This window comes from Lagopus muta, chromosome 25 (genome assembly GCF_023343835.1).
Source record: "Lagopus muta isolate bLagMut1 chromosome 25, bLagMut1 primary, whole genome shotgun sequence".
NCBI classification, from domain to species: Eukaryota; Metazoa; Chordata; class Aves; order Galliformes; family Phasianidae; genus Lagopus; species Lagopus muta.
In genome coordinates this window covers 2,172,064-2,190,673 of record NC_064457.1, presented here as the reverse complement: position 1 = coordinate 2,190,673, position 18,610 = coordinate 2,172,064, and the positions used below count along the sequence as shown (strand labels likewise).

Here is an 18,610-nt window from a genome sequence, read left to right as displayed (position 1 = left end):
TGCTGGGTATATTTTTGGATAGGTCCCTGAGCAACCTGATCTACTTTGGCTCTTCTTTAGAGCAGGGGTTGGAGCCTAAATTATGTTTACTGTGACTGGTGGGAAGCTTAAATTTGGTTATTGCCTGGATTAAACATAGTATAGACAGTGACATGCAAGCAAGTTAATTGCTGGTATGTGTATGCAAATGGCAGAGGGTGCAAAACACAGAATTTACAGAAAACAAGCTGTGGAACCTGGGCTGACAACCAGCATAGCTGTAGGTATTTTCTGAGCCTTGGCTTCTGTTCAGCACTGAGGAGACCAGCTCTCTCCTCTGGGCCTTAGCACACATCAGAAATAAACCCAACAGCAACAAATGGATTTAGTGCAGACAGTAATAGTGGTGAAATCACTTCAGACTGAGTTGATTTTTAGGTTGGCATCGTGGTATCTTTATTTTCTCGCTTCCACGTGAATGCCAGCTGTTGCACATCTGAAACACTCCAGTTTTGTGGGTTTGTTTGCAGACAGTTCAGCAACTGATAAACGACCTGTTTCCTTTCTTCCATGCCCTGTTCTCTGATAGAACAGGAGCCTGGCAAGCTGTATGTCTGCGGAGGGAGTGGGTGGCATCATTATTATTATTACTATTATTATTTGTAAGCCTGAAGCTTGTTTAGATTCGAATGGATGCTGTCTTGTGGGTATAAATAGTCAGGAAAACCCTTGTAGGAGAATTGCAACCACGTGCTGTGCATTGAGCTGAAGGCGTTACAGAGCACGACTTGCTGTAGTTGTATAGGAGTGCTTTAGTCGACCTGAACAGGAGCCATCTACTCACTCCTTCCCCAGAGGCTCTGGCATGCAGACATCTGAGTAGAGCCTGTGTTTTATGGCAACAGAAGGAAAGTCAACCCAGTTTGGCCTGCATCTGTTTTGTTGTTTTGTTTTGTTTTTTAACTGTAACGGAAAAAGGATCCAGGCTGAGTCTGAAAGCAGAAGTTTTGCACTTAGTTACAGCTGAATATAGCCACACTTCCTGCTTTCCTCCCTCCCCTCCTCCCTGCCTCCCCTGGGTCTCATAGCATAATCTACTTATTAAATAGTTGCAATAAAAGTACATTTTGCCCTAGCAGGACTAAAGCCTATTGGTAGGGAAGATATTTTTATGCCATCCTTGTCCTGTTCCTGCCAAAATGAGGGTGTTTTTTGGACTCTTGTCTGCTTTTGGATTTGTGATCTGTTCCTTTAATACATTCCTTCCAGTCTAGGCAGTGTTCCCCAACTGCCTGGCACTGATGTTAATGCCTTGCTTCCTAATCAATCAAGTCCACTCCATGCTTCCTTAAAGGAAAACTCTGCTCATGTTGTTCAGCCCAGTGACACAAACTTCCACAGGTGTAAGAAACTTTTGTCACTGGCAAATGGCACCAATGTGGGATGTGAAGGCCAAACTTTAATCCTGTTTGGCACCTCTGAGCCGCTGGGCAGTTCTTTCCTTAGGACTGACTTTGGTACTGTGGGCAACCAGCAGAGATTTAGTAGCTCAGTTTCCAGCTGTCCTAAATAACTTGATTATAGCAAGAACTTCGAGGCTGTTAACGAGGGGTCATGTGTGTGTATGGTGGGGGCAGAATTTGTTTTCACTTTCTCCAGCAATGAATGCAAACTGCCTGTAAAATGGATGGGGAATGTAACTGGAGGAAGTGTGTCTCAAGATGGAATCAGTCACTTCTATCTGTTTTTATGTTAAGGTTCACTGTCCTGTGTGTTTCTAGATCTGTATCTAGAAAACAACATAGAGTCAAACAAGTAAAGATTGGGGTGAGCAGTGTTACTGCTTTTGGGGGCTTGTGTCCTATTTGAAGTGCAGTGCAGCAAAATGGCTGTTCCTAGGTAAGGCTTATGTGCCAGCTGGAACTGCTGACTTCCTTTAAAACTCCTGGTTTTGTAATTATTCATGGCAAAAAGAACTGTTTCTTCCCATATGAACTCCTGGCTTACTGAGCTGTGAGGTGAGCCAAGTAGGTTATTTTCTTCAATGTCTGCATTTTTTCCTAATTACTTTGTGCCAGTTGTTACCACGCAGTTTTCTTTACCTGTGCTTCAAAATTCACAGGCTTCATGTTCTCAAAAGGCTCAGCAGTGTTTCTTCTGGAGCTCGTCTTGGGACTGCCTGGTATCCGAGAGAATAATACTCCTGTGCCAAACGCAGCCTTTTACATAAACATTTTTGTTCTGTATCACGTTTCTAACATTTTCTAATGTGATTCAGTTTCAGGAAGCAGAGAGGTGGTGCTGTGTGACTGAGCAGCTGTGCTTTGCCAGGCAGTGGCAGATGGGTGAGCTAGAGCTCTCCTTGCTGACTCTTCTCTTTGCCAGCTGAAAAACCAGGGGCTTGCCTATCCTGAGAACATAAAGCTGTTCTTCAACACGTCCCCCTAAGCAAGCTGTCGTTCCTTCATAGTTAACATTTTACATCTACTGCGGTCTTGTATTATTTTAGGAAATGGTATTTATAATTTCTGAACACAAGTGGTTGGGAAAGGCAGGAGAAACGAGGTCATCTCTTCAGGTAACTGGGAGTTGTCATTGTAGATTGCAAGTCCTGGCATCCTTCAGGTAACGCCAGCTCCTGCATAGGTGCGTGGCCTGGCACAAGAGTGGGGATTGCTCTGAACACCTTCATACTAATGATGATAAAGAAGCAAAGCAGAAATCCTGCGTCCAAGTTCCTTCAAGCATGCGATGAAAGGATCCCATGCAAGATAGTAAATTTATTTCCTTCTGTGTTTGTTTTCCAGTAGGATGAACTTCAGGGTCACAGCAGTGGGAGGCTGTTGTAGTGGGTAGAAGGAAAGCAAGCAGCAGTGGATGTGCTGAAGGTGCTTGTTGTGCTTTGTTATGGCTCTTCCTGCAGCAGGCACTGCTGCTTGCACTATTTGTTTTTAAATGAGAGCTGCTCTCCTGGCTCTGAGTGCCTCCCTGGTTTGTATCCATCTGTCTGTTCTCCTCGCTCCTTGCATTCGTTTACGTGCTCTGTTCTGATGCTGGCAGTGCTGGACGTCAGTGAATACTTGGAGGTGCAATCTTCCTTTCTGTTTTATTGATGATTCATGCTGTTAGGAGATGCTTCCTGCCTTTCCATGACTTAGAGAAAGCAATCCATTTCATAACGTCTCCTTACTCTTAGCAGAGCTTATACTTTGTTCCCAAAACTCCCACTGTTTTCACTGCAAGCATGACCAGACTGTGAAATAGCTTGGCTGGTCTGGTGAATAATCTGTTAGACTCTTTTAATAAACGGCAGTTGTATTTATCTTACTCCATAGGGCTTTTCATCTCAAAACATTTGAGTGCAGAAACTGTCCAGTAGTGAAATGCAGCCGTCTCTCTTGGAAACAGAGTGGGAAGCAGACAGGCGTTTTACTACACGGTTTAGAGTGAGAGGAATTTTGTTTAAGGACAATGAGGGAAACTGAGCTTGTGTGCTCAATGACCCTTTGATCTTCCACGTTCATGCTGAGCTGATCAGGACTTTAAATCTAAGCTCTGTCTGCTCCTACCCATAGCGAACGGCCAGAAACGTCCCTCATTTAGGGCCCGAGCCTGCGCTAGAACGGCAGCACTGCAGTGACATCTGTTCAGCCTTGCATGTCTCCTGTCTGCTTGTTATTTCTATGTAGCTGTTCTGGGGTGGGTACTGGTTGTACTTGCAGGACTAAATGGGGGAGGGTAAAGCCAGAGCTGTTATTTTGCTGCATGTTTGTAAGCTGAGGAACTGGGCAGCGCTGCAGCACTGAAGGCCGCTTTCTGGAGCGTGCTGCTTAGGTCAGTCCATAGCTGTAAGAGAACCCTAAAGCTGTGTGGTGTTTGCTCGGTGTGATGAAATGACTGTCTGCCCAGGGCTCTGAAAGCTGAGGAAAGTTAACCAGTGGTGAGGTTGGTCAACTCTGTGTGAGGAGAGAAGGCTGTAGAAACCGCTGTGGCAGATGCAATAGGAGCGGACAGACAGAGTATGATAACGTGGATCCTTGACCTGCAGTCTTTGAGCAGTTGTAAAAGCTTGTTACTTCTGCTACCATGCAGCACATCATTAGGAAACTTAATTACTGGGAGGTGACTACATTGCGTAGGCTAGAGCGTAGCCTGCAGGAATGTAGGAGCTTTAATTTTACAGCACTTGTTTGTGGTGTATCTCTCCCCAGCAATGGCACAGCAAGGGCTGATCTTGTTGCACATGAAACAAACTCAGCTGGCTGATAGTGTGCAGCTCATCTGAGCTAGCATGGCTGCAGCCCCTTGATAGGTGACAGCTGGTGATGTCTTGCTTCTTCCTATGTGATAAAGCAAAATGTGGATTTTTAAGGCTTGGAGGAAACATTGGATGAAAGCAAAACTTGGACTTGAGACAACGTGGTGCTTCGCTTAGCTGTGCTGAGCCACTTTCATTGGAGTAGTCCTTGCAGTATTTATAGCATGAGATATGGTAAGAACAGCCAGAGGCACAGCTGTGTGACCTTTATGCTAAAACAAAACAACACAGAGGAGTGAATATTTTTACTTTGTTCCAGCTGTAAGTATTGGGTTCAAATTGCAGTGCCTTAAAAGTGTGGCAAAGAAACTGAAAGGTGAATTTGAATTCATAGGCTGGAAGGACTGACAGAATCCTGGAAGAAGGCCGAGTGAGCTGCCAGCAGTAGAAAGAAGTCACAATTCTCTGTTTGGCCTTTAAGAACACTTTATGTCCCCCTGAACGTCTTGCTGCTGTGTGTACTGGGGAGGAGATATTTTCAGGAAGGGCATCCTTGATATGAAGGAATGTCTGTATGCAGAATGGCAGCCAGACTTTGAAGTTCTGCTTGGTGTGATTTTTTTACCTTCTTTCTGCCTTGGGAGCTGGAATAGGAAGAACTGTTGGGAAAGCAGGCACCTGAGGACCTTTGCTTTGTTTGAAACTTAATTTCAGGATGAGAGAAGGAATGCGTAGATAAAAGCATTCACCAGAAAACAGTTTAACTGTTCAACTCCCAGAATTGCCCTTAATGGTGCTGCTGTTCTGGAATGTTCTCCAACTCTTAAGACAGTTTTGAACAGAGATCACTGTGCCTCTCTGTACAGCTGCCATTCTTGAGTGTTATCAGATCTAGCAAGGAGTACTGCAAGAAGAGATAGGGCTGATTAGTTTGATGGGTGGCATTCTGTTTGTTTACCAAGATCTAATAACCAAAGCTGTGGCTTTTATCTCATCTTTGGTTCCATCAGGAGGTACATTCTGTCCTCTTTCAGCAACTGAAGCACTGCAATATTCGCTGCCTCTTCCCCCTGCAGGGTTTTTCTAGAAGCAAGACGATTGCACTGTCTAGTTTCCCATCTGTTGCCTGATTACATGCAAATAGAAACAGGCGGCCTTGTGAGCAGAGATACAGGAAGAGGATGGGGAGTGCTGCTCTGCTGTGATAGCCACTGGGGGAGGCCAACCGCCTGCTGCTGTCATAACCTCTCCTCTCCAGAGAGACTGGCACGAAGCCCAGGCTACTTTGCCATCTCATGCCATCCCCCTTCTCTTATCTAGCTTCCCAGAAGCCTGGATGGGACCAATCTGCCCCACCCTTTGTACTGGGATGAGTGCTTCCTTGCCCTAATCCCCCACAGCTGCACCCTGCTGCAGGCACAGTGCAGGCTGGGGCCTAAAGTGGGCATTCTGCTGTGGGTTTGGTAGAGGTACGGCTAGAAGAAAGGGTGAATCGTAATGATGCTTATTTGAGGAGCAACGACCAAAATACAAGTGTTGTAGGGGACTGGAACAAGGGATAGGTGCGGATGTTGTGAAGCCTTTCAGGAGGCTAAACAGAATGGTATAATGGTGAGGTTTAAGTGGCACCCGTGATCAGTAGTGATCCTTAGGGAACAGAAAGTCAAAGGATGGTAATGGCTGGCTGCTGAGAGCCCTGGATAGGGAGAGAGAAATCTGCATTTGCTGAGAGGTCCAGGACGAAAGGGACTGAGGCACAATACAGCAGCCAAAGCTTGGAAAAAGGCCCTCAATCAGGTTTGCATATGCTGAGCACTGCAAAGCTGCATTGCCTCACCTAAAAATCCTGAATGTTCCCCCTCTCCTGCAGCCCTTCCCAGAAGGCTGAGGCCCAAGCACAGGCTGAGCAGCAGGCCACGTAATGCCCATACCTGTGTCTGGCAGAGCTGCCCTGCTATATCCCAGCACTTCTGCTTTACCTGTGTGTGTATATATATGTGTGTGTGTGTACCTAAGCTCAACCTGGTAGGGCTTCTGGTGAAACATTCTGAATTTCAGGTGTCTGAGGCATACAAAAAAATGGCAGAATCACTTGGCAGTAAAACGTGTTAGAATTTCCTTCTGCAGCGTGTTTTTATGGCTGAAAGACAACAAACGTGAGCATGGGTGGAAAAGAAGACAGCAAGCTGCTTACACAAAGCTCAGCTCAGGAGCACGGATCTGAGGGCTGAAGGTTGTGAATAGGGGCAGGCAGGAGGCTGCTATGCCTGCTAGCTTGGCTAGCTGTTTGCACAGCTGGTCCATTGCAGAGCAGATGTGGGGGTGCCAGCACGGCGCTTACCCCGTGGGTAGGGGTTGTTCTACTTTCTGGTTTGCAGCACGGTGTCAGACCATGCGCTCTGCAAGCTGCGGGAGTCTCGGCGAAATAAAAAAAGCCGTACGTTTAGGGGATGGCATGCGGCACAACAGCACCGGTATAAATTGGGCCAGGGCCTCGAGCCCCGCTCTCTTTGTCTGGGCCGAGGGGAGGCCTGGGCCGGGCCCGGCGCTGCCAGCCGCGAGTGGAGGGGAGCGGCCTGCGAAGGCGAAAGAGAAACCGCGTCCGGGGGCGTGAACGCCGCAGCGTGCCCCGCCGCTGATTGGCCGCCTGGCTGCCGAACACAAACACTGGCGACTCGCTCCGATTGGTGTTTGCCGGGAAGGGAGCTGGAGTGGGCACGCGATTGGTTCCACGCGGTAGGGCGGGATTTCCGTGGCGGTCTCCTGTGGTGATTGGTTTTGCTGCGGCTATGAGGAGGGCCAAGGGGCGGGACTTGAGGATCTCGTTCGTCAGTGATTGGCTCTGAAGAAAGGGATGACGTTTCTTGAGGATGGCAGCGTTTGCGATTGGCTACATTTACAGCGCGTGCGGCGAGGACCTCGCGAGGCGTCTTAATTGGCTTCTGCTAAGGAGGCGGAGCCTCGCCGCAGCCACCCAATGAGCACCGGGCTCCTCCCGCTAACCCCGCCCCCGAGCGCTGATAAGCGGTGGCAGCGGCGGTGGGCGCTCAGTGCGGCGGGTCGGGCCGGGCATGGCGGGTGCTGCGAGCACCTCCTGCTGCCGCGGCGGGGCGGGGGGGCTCCAGCCGCTCCGCGCTACCGTCCCCTTCCAGCTCCAGCAGCGCCGCGGCGCCAGCGGAGACGGGGGCCGGGCAGGTAACTGCGGGTACCTCCTCCACCATCCGAGCTCCGGTGGGGCTGTGCTGGGGGTTGTAACCGGCACCGGGGGACCCCTCCCGGGCACAGGCAGCGTCTGGTCCCGGAGCGCAGCCGCGGTGTGCTGTAATATCAATTCCCTTCCCCCCCGCTCGGCCCCGGGCGGTGCTGCGCGGCCGCGCTCGGTTCTTTAGGGCGCTACAGTCACCTCTGAACGGCCCGGGCGACAGCGCGTGGAGCTGGGGCCGAAACTCGGGAAGGGAGGGGAAGGAGAGGCCTGGGGAGAGCAGAACGTGACTGCGGGGGGGAGGGGGGGAGGATAGGGGAGCGGTCGGGACAAAGCCGAGCTCCGGCCCCACGCGTGGGGAGAGCTCCGCTCGGGGGTGGCTCCCAAAACCCGGCCCTTTGTTCGGTACCGCCGTGTTAAAGCGGCGGTGACTCGATTTCCCCTAATTCATCCTCAGTCGCATCGCAGAGGTTTCTTCCTGGCTACTTCAGAAACACTGATTGAAATAGAACTTTTTGGTGACCTCTTCTCAGCCTTCGGCTTTCCTTTATGTGCATATGGATGAGCTGCTCGTGGGACTGCTCCTGGGGGTCGGATTCTCGTTTGGCTGTAAATTACAGCAAGAAGCACTCAAATAAGCAACCAGAGCGTTTGGGTCTTAACTGCAACCTTCACCGGGACTGCATGGCAGCGAGAGGTGTTTGCCTGCTCGGCCGGGCAAGCAGCGTGCTGCTCCCATACTGAATGCAGCAGCTGCTTCCTCTGCCCTGCAGAAAGGAGTGCTGCAGCCCGTCCCGAAATGAGAATTAATAGCCTTTCCCGAAACACTGTGCTCTTCATTGCTTGCGATTGAGTCTCTCGTGCCCCTGGCAGGGTTTGCATTGATCGGAGGAGCTATTAGAAAGCTACTTGCTCAATTTACACTTGAACCAAGTTAATGAAATAAATGTTGAGTGCTGGGCTCTTCTTCCTTCACAGCACTGTGCTGAAAGGAAGGTGAACTTGCTGCTAATAGGGCAATTATTCGGTAGCTTCAGATGTTACCAAAAATCAAACCTCAAAGAAAGGAGAGGCAGGAGGCTGCCTGCAGCCTTCAGCTGTGGGAGCTGAGTGCTGTGCCTGCACACGGCAGCGTGCAGCTTTCCCAGGGCAAAAAGGCTGCAGCTCCGCTGACACGAACCAGAATTGCTGCTCTTCATTTCTTCCTGGCTCTGTGCCTCACTGCTGGGGCTGTAGCAGCTTGATTTTTTCCTCTTGATCATAGGCATTTCGTATGCAGTTTTGTAAGTGTTTGAATTTCCATTGCTCTCTGCCTCAGTCGTAAGCCTCAATTTGCTCCCTGCGTGTGTGGGAGCAGCACACTGGCAGGCTTTAACCAAAAACTGCTATCGTGGTGATTCACCATCTGAGAGCTCTGCTCCCACCTTTTGGGAGCTGGGGTGGAAACGTGCTGCTTTGTCACCTCTTCCCCTTCTGTCTCAGCTGCCTTTCTGCATTGCTCTGGAGCTGCCTGGTTTTACAGGGATCTCTGTGCTGAGAGAGATGCTGTGAGATCCAGGGGCTGATCCTGCAGCTGCTCTGATAATAGAGGATCCCATTGAAACGAGGAGCAGCTGTTGAGTCTCTCAAAGGGCTTCTGTTGAAAGGGAGAGCTGAAGCTGGGGGATGCCAGGAAGTTGGGCTGAGAGTCTTTGAAAGGAGTTGACTTGCTGCTTAGAAATGGAGATATCACATTCATCGCTAGGCATCGTGACCTGTGCCACTGCTGTCTTTTTAAATTCTGTATCATCTTGAAAGTGCTCCGGCTTTCAGTGGTTAGGTGGGTCTGTTCTGGTTTCCTCCATGTTCAGGCCAAACCCGTCCCTGCTGCGTTCATTTCGCCCAGGTGAGGTGGACCTGGGGCTGATGGAGCTCTGTGGGGATGGAGGGCCTGAAGCTGAAAGCAGCCCATGGCACTGCTTGTGCTGTGTGTGCTCTGGGTTGTTTCCTCCCAAGCCCACATTGAAGCTCCTGCAGCATTGGAAGTTCCTCCCTCAGGCCTCCATGCTCGAGTTGCTTTGAGCTCCAGTCTTCCTCATCTCAGAACTGAAACCTGGTTTTCTAAAGTAAGACGACCAGAAGTCTTTATGCTTTTTCCAGTGCAGCACTAGAGAAATAGGATTATTGAAATAGGAGCTTACATTTTAATGTGTGAACGTAGCATTTTGAGAACGTAAGCAGGTAAGTAAGCTTAGCTGTCTTAATTGGATCATGCACAGAGAAAAAGAAGATGGAATAGAGTAGAACAGCAAAGTCGTGTTTTGTGTTACGAGTTCAGCAGTTTTTAGAACACTTCATTAAAATCAGAGTAAGTGAGGGTGAGGGCTGGACAAGAAGCTGCCTACCAGCTGCTCTTCCAAGCAGTGCTGGGGTTGATTCCTTGGAAGGAGGTAAGGCTGTGCCTTTGTCTTCTAAGCCCTGTGCAGGTCTGTCAGTGACGGTGTGGCAAAGGAGAAGGACAACAACAGAACTGCAGATCGTCCTCCAGGAGCGTCTGACAAATGCTGGGCACCAATTCACGTCCCTTGTGAGCCTCTGAGTCTGAATCCTCACTGATGGCCAGCAGGCTTCCCTCACCAGCACTGCTGCTCCAGACCTGTGTGTGCCTTGCAGCTTTTCAGGAAGCTGGTTAGCTGGGCTGACTCATCTCCTTGAGATTTCATTGCTTGCCTGCTCAACTTGCTTGCTTCTGAGATGTCCAGTTGTTTTGCTGCGTGGATCCTGAAGTAAGCAGACTGCCAAATAGCTTTATTTGGTATCTGAATGAAAGCCATGCCAGACGAGTGGGACACTGTTTGTAGGCAGTACCATCTGAGTGTGTGTTTAGCAGAAAGAAAATGTCTGTTTACCTCTTGGAAATGCTGCGGGAGGGCTGCCTGCTTGATAGAGCAGTGCTGGTAACAGCATCTCTTCTTCCCTTTGCAGGCCTCAAACAATGAGTGTGGGGGTCTCCTTTCTGCCTCCCCCATCTTATTAGTTGAATTTGGTAACTGCTTCAGGCCTCGCTGTGTTTGCTTTAGGAATTGGTACCCAGTGGTGTTTCTGTATCCTGGGGATGTGTGTGAAGGCTCTCGTTACCAAAATAGCGCTCCAGATGTTCGTGGTGTCTGCTCCTGAGTTTCCCTTTATGCTCTTTGACACCTGCAGCTGTTTAGGAGGGCGCTTAAGCAAATGAACAAGGAGCACACAGATCTGCATGGTCTGTATCACAAGTCTGATGTGAAACTGAGAACTTGTAGGGAAGGAGCATCAGAAGGAGCAGTTCGTTGGGTACCAGCTTTCCAGAAAAGAAACAAAAGCCCTCAAGTGTGGATGCAGAGAACTGTCATAGGAAAACTGCTGTCCTGTGCCAATGGCTGCTTTGCAAACTTTGCTTTCCCAAACATTGGGATGCTCTGGAGTTCTGCTTTTGCCTTCAGGGTTTTGCTGTGGGAAAACAAGCTGATAGAAATAAAGGGTTAAGCACAGGCAGAGCTGCAATGGGGAAAAGCGGTTGTGTGGAGACTGATTTGGGATGGGAAAGCCCTGGAGATGCCCTGCTGCTGTGCTCTCCAGGAAGAATCCCACTTCTGTCCTATGAAATCAAATCACTGCTGGTATAAAACAGCTGAGCACAATGTGTGGCTCAGGCTTGGGGTCGGAGCCTTGCAGGTGGCTTTGTTTAATGTAGAACGAGTTTCTGGCTGAGTAATTGGAGCCCATTCATGGCATTGCAGTCCTCAGCTGATACGGATCGTACCTTCCATCTAAACCTGCTGCTCCCAGTTTGTCAGCCTGTGGATACGGGTGTGGGAAAGGGGAAACAAAGGACACATCTATAACTAATCTTGACTTGTGTTGACGTTCTGTGGGTGAAACGAGTTTTTCCCTGCTTTCAAACTCTGGAGATGACATTTAAAGGGAAACGTGCAGGAAGCAGCAGCGGGGCCACGCGGTGAGTTTGATCTGCCCCTTTTATAGCAGAATGCTCCGCAGGAACGCTCGGCTCATTTGCCCTACATGGATGTTTGCTTCTGGATCTTTCTATCAGCTGGGGTTTGACTCTCCGAGCTGCGTGGAGCACAGCCGAGTTCTCACATTTGTTGGGTAAGAACTGGAAGAACCTGGGCACTGATCTGTGCCGTTCCAGGTGGGGTGAACGTTTCCCTGTGTGACTGCGTGGTGCAAAGGAAAAAACAAGTGCTGCCAGAGAAGTGATGCTGAGCACCAAGTGCAGCAAGTTCTCTTTTATGCAAAGCTTGGGTGTTGAAATAGCGTGTGCATGACAAGACCTTTAAGCTGCACTGACTGCAGCAGGTTGTCTTGGCACTTTCCCCATTGCTCGTGCAGTTCAAGGTGATGGCACCGAGGCACTGGGTGCGATTGTGCTCGTACAGAAGATATCCGTGCAGGGGTACAGGACTTGTAAAATCCATTCCCTTTGGGAATTTATGCTACTCAGGTCTTTTTTGCGTTAAAAATGATGCCTGTGGTGCTGCCTGTGGGCACCTGGTCTTTCTGGGATGGTTGTAGAGGAAACCAGGCGAGCGTTGAAGATGGTGGCATGGTTGGTCTGCACAGTGGGAGAGATGGCTGCTTCCATGCTGCCTGCGATGCCTGTGTGCCACTGCACAGAGCTGCTGCTCCTGCCCTCCCTGTGCTTCTCCCACTTTGCCATCCTCTCAGTCTGCAGGAGTTACTGAGTGCACTTCCTGGCTTGGTCCCATGGCTGCTGCCCTGCAGTGCTGTTCAGGCTGGTGCTGCAGTGAGCTGATAGCAGCTGTGCCGTTCTGCTGCCCCAGGTGGGAGGCACAAGGAAGGCTGTAGGAAGGAGTAGCAGATCCTGAGGCTTTATTCTTACTTTTTCTCCCTGATGAAGGCTTTTCTCAATAGTTTCACACTTGGACTCTGCAGGCTCAACTGAAACTCATCCTAACGATGGCTGTGAAAGAGAAAGGGAGAAGGGCTTGTCGTGCAGCTTGGTGAGATTTATGTACCTGTATGTATAAAGCACAAGCCTCCTTTTTCCTTGTTTTCCAGCTTGATTGTAACTGTAGAAATACTGAGGATGTCTTTGCTGTGTTTGCTTTACTTTGTACTGGAAGATTTCCAAGGGCTCAGGAATCAAAGGTTCCTCACCTTGGCCCTGCCTTCCGCTGAGATCTTGGTTCCTAGATGCTTATCAGAATTGATTTAAAGAGGTGTAACAAAAAGGGGGGGAGGAAGACACCCCCGGCTCTGCTTTCATAGCTGGGGTTTCACTGTTCTGATAGGGATGTGGGTGATCTGAGCAGCTCCTTGGTCGCCACTCTTTTTCCAGATCAGGGTGAACATTACCTCAAAATCTGAAGTTGGAATTTTGCTCGCCTCTGAACCACCCTTACAGTCTGTGAGAGGCTGCCTGCCTGCCCTTCTGTTTTCTTCTGCTCTTCCACCAATTTCAGCATCCAGAAGCCCATCCAGAAACACAGCCCTCCTGCCAATGGGAGCAGATGGGTTTGCAGTGCGTTGGCCCAATGGAGGAAATGTTCACTTGGACCAAAGGCTCTGAGGAAGCTGAAATTCTTCAGATTGTTTTCTCATTTGGAAAACAAACTTTGAAAGAATTAAGATGAAGGTGAAAAGTTCAGCTTGTTTCCTCCATTCAGGGTGCTCAGTTCCAGTCCCTGGGCCGGGGAGCTGCTGTTCTGACTGTCCCAAGCAGCCTGAGCTGCTGCTGGCTCTTACTGATCTCTTCCTGTGATATTTATGGCTGCTCTGTCCAGCTGTAGTCGCTGCAGCATCCAACCAGCAGGGCTGGGAGCCTGGGATCCCTTTGCTGGTGCTGCAGACCCCTGGCCTGGAGGTGTTGGTGCTCTTTGCCCTTGGCTGCAGGACGCTGCAGTCCTGCTTTCCCAGCGCTGTTCCCAGTGTTTCGTGTGCAGGAGAAGCCCTGAAGCAGAGGCAGATCTGTGTTATCCCCAGGGCTGTGTGCTTTCTGCTTTTCTCAAGCCATGTGCGTATGGTTTGAGCAACAGTCATGAGGGGGATTGCAGTCCAACCACAGCTTCTGTCTCCTCACCGGAAGGTGCCATGGATTTCCCTGCCTTTCTGTGTTAATGTACATTGCAAAGAGCTCTGAAATCCCATCCTGGTACAACTGTGAGTTGCATATCTTCTTAAAGGACAAAGGAACCAAAGCTTGAAAACGTGGCCAGAGGTGGAGATGTCAATTGTTTCCTTTGCAGTCCTGTGGCAAGGCTGGATGCCAGAGGTTTTGCTGTGGCACTCAGTTCATGATGTGGTTCCAGACCTTCCTCGTCCCTCAGTAGCCGTGTGCTTGCAGTCCTTTCTGGATCTCTCATCGATTTCTGGTCAAAGCTTGAGATTTACTGTCACCTCTGCTTCCAGGCACCTGGCTGGAGCTCTGTCCATTCTCTGCATGCTGCCTCCCAGTGCTGCTCCAGCTCTGTGGTGCTTTGGTGCCCATTTGGTGCCCATCTGGTCAGCTGTGAGTCCCTGCAGAGCGCTCTGCCTCTGCCTGCAGATTGCTGTGCTGCACAAAGCAGAGGATTTAAAGTTTTATTGTACGTAGAACTGCCTGCTTGCTTGCTGCTGAGAATTCAGTGCTATATGGCAGCAACCTGTCAGGTAGCCTGATTGATTCACCCTGGTGGGACTGAAGAGAGGCTGAAATGAGACCTGAACAGCTTATAACATCAGGGCTTCAATTCTGATCTTGATCTCCACCATCTGCACTGCTGATCACTGTTCTGCCCTCGGTCAGGAGCGTCCCCTGGGTATGGGCTGCATTGTAAAGAGCATTGCAAGGTGTGGGTAAGAGAAGCTGATGCAGAACTTGAATAATCAGCTGTAATTTCTGTTACAGTTGGGTGGAAGATATTTGCATGAGTTAATTATTGACTGAGTTGCTTAGGTTCCATTTCAGCCTGATGCTTCAGGAATGCTAACAGTTCTTGCTTAAGCCATTGAGAGGAAAGCTGTGTCCCAGAGCATTCCCTGTGCCTGGTTGGTGCAGAACTCAGGGGCTGAGGCTCCCGTTGCTCTGTGGTTCTCTTTAAAGCTGGCTGTATTGGAACGTGGGCTGTTGTTTCATGCTCTGTCACTTTAAGGCAGACTTCTCATGGCCGTGTTCCAAAAAATGTCAGGGTCTGAACAGCACGTCCCTCAATCTCTAAACAGCCTTCTGATGTGAGAGGGTGGGTTTCCCTAGGGTGAAATTAAGGGAAGGAAGGAATAAAATTTTACAACTCCAAAAAGAGAGCAGTAGTGGGAGCACTGTTGTTGTTTGCCATCATTTGTGGATTCAGCTCCAAGTGCTGCTCACTGAATGGTGACTCTGGAAAATGGAGAGATCCTTTTGGTTGTTGTTTTAATCGATGGACTGTAGGCGTTTCTCTTTTTAGACGCAGTGATGGTCTGGCCCAGGGTGGTTTTGGAAGCTCTGAGCTCCCCGTGTTGTGGCTGGGAAAGACCAGAGATCCTGCAGATCCAGAGCTCCATCCTGAAGGCTTCCTGCTTGTGCTTGCATGCATCACACCGATCTCCTGAACTTGGGGATGCGTGCAGCAATCGGAGCAGCCCAGTGGCTCCTGGAGGCGCAGCGATAGCTCTCTTATCTCCAGCAGCTTTGCTGTCACGTGAGAACTAAAAGCACCACAGCCAACACTTCCCAGCTGCGGAGCTGCCCAGGCCCAGCACCGGTACCAGGTGGCAGCTGTGCAGCTCAGTGCAGAGCGCTGATAACGGCTCAGGGCTGCAAACAGGACGCTCCACCCTGCTGCAGCACCCTGCAGCCGTGGCACGGCCTCCCTGCGTGCTGCTCACAGCCCAGCTCTTGCCTTGTGCTGCTCCTGATGGAGCTGCTGTGCTGTGGATCTGTCCCTGCTGTGCTCCAGGTGCTCGTGGGCTGAGTTCAGGGGCAGCAGCCACATGGGATGGAGGTGAGAGTGAGTGAGGAAGCTGCAAATGCTGAGTTTCTAAATTAGTGGTAGCTGTCTTAGGCTATTAACTGTTGGAAGCGGGGAGTGTGGCTTGAGATGCCAGCTGGGCCAGCACAATAAGCCTTTAATCCTGTGTGGACCTTGTGAGGTGTGGCTGTGGTGCAAGGACTAATGCTATTCCAGCCCTCCCACGTGGCTTTTTGTCCCTACCCTTCTCACCTGGAACTCAAATTCCACTTCTCAAATGGTATTTTAGCTGATAAAAAGAGGTATTTACCCAGCCACGTCCCCAAGCAGTGAGAGCTGAGACACCTCTGTAGAGGAATTTGGCACACAGCGTGGTGCTGGGCAGTCCTGATGCTGGCTTCAACGTGGTCAACTCACTGCCAGCCTTACCTTGAGTTTGGGGAGGAAGGAGAGAATGTCTGTGCACAGCACACCTGGAGCAGAGCTGCTCATGGCCTCACTACCCTGCCAGGAGGCCATGGGGCTGATTCTAATATGCATGGTAATTTGCATGTCTAATCAAAATGAAATGCAAACAGACTTTTCTGCTGGCTTGAACTTGCCTTTCATGATTGCTGCTTTTTTGGGTTTGGTGATAACAGCTTTCAGCTGCAGGAGAGGGCAGCTGTGCTGTTGCTGTTTGAACTACTTGTATGCAGGAAGCTTTTCCTCCTCGCTACCGTGGTAAAAATCTGCACGGGTGAGGGGTGGTCACCTCCTGGAAGAGGGAAGCTGGGCAGAGCAGGCGCTGGGCTGCAGGGTGGGTGCTGGGGTCCTGCCAGCCTGCCCTGGGTCACAGCAGCACTCAGGTTGTGTTCTTCCTTCCTGCTGGTTGCTGGGCGAGTGCCTGCAGCTGCCAACGGCAGCGAGGGTTCAAGGCTGCCTGCAGGATCCTGAGCTGTGCAGGTGTTCTCTTGGCCTCCCTTAGCTGGGAGCAGATGACTGTGTGCTTCCTCTGCTGAAGTGAAGGCGTGCAGGCTGCCCATCACTGCTGGGCCTTCCCACGGGAGGAGCCCGGGTTCTTGCAGCTGAAGCACTGCGCTCCAGCTAATAAGAAATGGGGCTCTGTGGACATCGTGGTGTTTTTTCCCACGCAGAAGCAAGGTTGCCCTGTTGAGCACTTCACCCGCTCGTGTGGCAGCTCCTTTGGCTTAGGCTGGAATGTCTGATCACTGGTTTCAAGCAGGCACTGAAGGGCTGCAGTAAAATCTCCTGTTGTACAGAAGCAGTCGCTCAGCGATAAGGGAAGGCAGGAGCTCCACCAGCCCTCACTGACCCACTCTGCTGCGTGGTTCTGATGGCCCAGGAGCAGCAGCGCTGTGCTGTGCAACATGGCCTGGGCACCAGAGCTGCTGCTGCTGCGGGGCTGGGAGCTCAGGGCCTTCGTTAGCACTTAGATTTTCAAGAAGCAAATGAGCTTCTCCAGGTTCTGTGTGCTCCCTCCCTTCTTGGGATCTCTGCAGTGGATGTGGGCTTGCTGGCGGGGATGGCTGTTGCTGGAGCTGTGCTTTGAGAGCCTGAACGTCCTCCTCTCTTCTCTCCTGTGTAGCGAGTGTTCCCTGCGCTGCTGCTGCTGCAGAGAAGCCCTGCCGGCCCCGGCAGCCCCGCGTGCGTCGCACCTCCTCACTGGACACCATCGTGGGCTCCTACCTGCTGGGGCAGTGGCCACGGGATGCTGACGGAGCTTCTGCCTCGTGCATGAATGACAAAGCTACCCAGGTATGGATGCGGGCTGTGCGGGAAGTCCCTGGGCCAGGAAGGGGCTGCAGAACTGCAATGGCTGTAAACTGGGCAAAGAGAGGAAATGCTTCATTCCCCTCCATCCAGCTGCAGCTTTCTAGGAAGGCTGTTTTTTCCCCTTGTGCTTTTCAGCTCCATGATTCCATTTCGGTGCAGTTAGAATTTCCTTGGCCTTGTTTGGAGGCAGATGGCCTCTGGCTTTCTGCTCCAGCCCTGGCTCACTGCTCGTTTTTTTTCTGGCTTGCAGCTATGGGCCAAGTCCTTATATAACACGCATGGGCTGTGTGCCACACGCTGAGACGGTGAGGGTGCTCCCACAGAAGGGCTCACTAACACAGCACAGCTCTACTGTAGGATGGAAGAGCTCCAGACCTCAAGGAACTCTTAGCAACCTGTAAATATTACTGCATGGCAGCAAATAGTGCTCGCCTATCTGCAGAGGTGAAGGAATTCAGGAGGATAAGAGCATCCGTTAGCTTAGCAAGCCATTTGTTTAGCACACTCAATCTGTGTTAACTTGCTGTTTGATCTTTGCTGTTTGACAATTTATTCCTGGGCTGTTTGCAGGAAGTTCCCAACTTCCCTTGTCCTTTCCCACTGTGTTCTGCCTGCTTTTGTTTCAGTCCTGTGCCCAGCAGCGCTGCAGAGGACGTTCTGGAAAGGAAAAGATTTGTCAACCTTCATTTCTGAGCGAGGGAAGCGCGCTCCTCCTTTCTGTCTCAAGGCAGATCTGTGAGCGCTGAGCTCTGGCACTTTGCAGCCATTCAGTTTCCCTTGCATTTGGTCCTTGTGAGGAGAGGGCTGTGAAGCAGGGGCACCTCCTCAGGATGGAGCTGCTGGCTGTGCTCAATGGGCCAGCTGTGCTGCAGCCCTGCTATCTGCAGACGCTGATGTGACCTTGCAACGCGCCAGTGAGAGGAGCAGTGATCTCCAGCATTCCACTGGTGTGCTCCGCTGGTTTGTGTGCACATCAGATGACTTGGCTGTTGTGGAAGCTGGGAATGAAGTCCTCTGTTGTGGCCTGCTCTGTGCTCTAACAAAATGTTCCTCCAGGAGGCTGACGCCCCTTCCATGCTGTCAGCTCTGAGCTGGGACTTTCTCTGCCTGTCAGTACGTGTTTACTCTCCTCCTTCCACAGCTACTGATCAGCTGCAGTGCAGAGCTCTGTAGATTTGCTGTCGTAAGGTGCTTAAGTGAGATACAACTGCAGGTGCTCAGCGTGGGGGAGAGTGGCAGCAGCGTGCATGGCTGCAGCCTGCGCCTTTATCTTGCTGTGCAAAGTGTTTTTTCCCCCCCTCTTTCTGAGGAAGCAGTTTTGCCACAGTTAGTACAAAAAGTTCTGTAATTTCCTTCTGCCGTGACACTCTGCCTAGAAAAGGAGTGGGATGCACAAACATTCTTTACTTTCAGGTTTTCCTGTTGCGAGAATCGTCGCTTCTTCCTTTCTGGGCCCTGTTTCTTGGC

General features: G+C 50.7%; 1 protein-coding gene across 4 annotated transcripts in view; it reads left to right on the top strand.

Annotated features, from left to right (window-relative positions):
* Positions 1–18,610, top strand: part of FAM117A (family with sequence similarity 117 member A) — a 28,493-nt gene that overhangs the window by 4,050 nt on the left and 5,833 nt on the right. For 3 of the 4 annotated variants that reach the window (XM_048926591.1, XM_048926589.1, XM_048926588.1), the window contains exon 3: positions 16,956–17,125. In XM_048926591.1, coding sequence (XP_048782548.1) covers positions 16,956–17,125 — 170 coding nt within the window. Of the gene's footprint in view, positions 1–7,269; positions 7,433–16,955; positions 17,126–18,610 lie in introns of those variants that run through there. The other variant, XM_048926590.1, reaches the window with a different exon arrangement.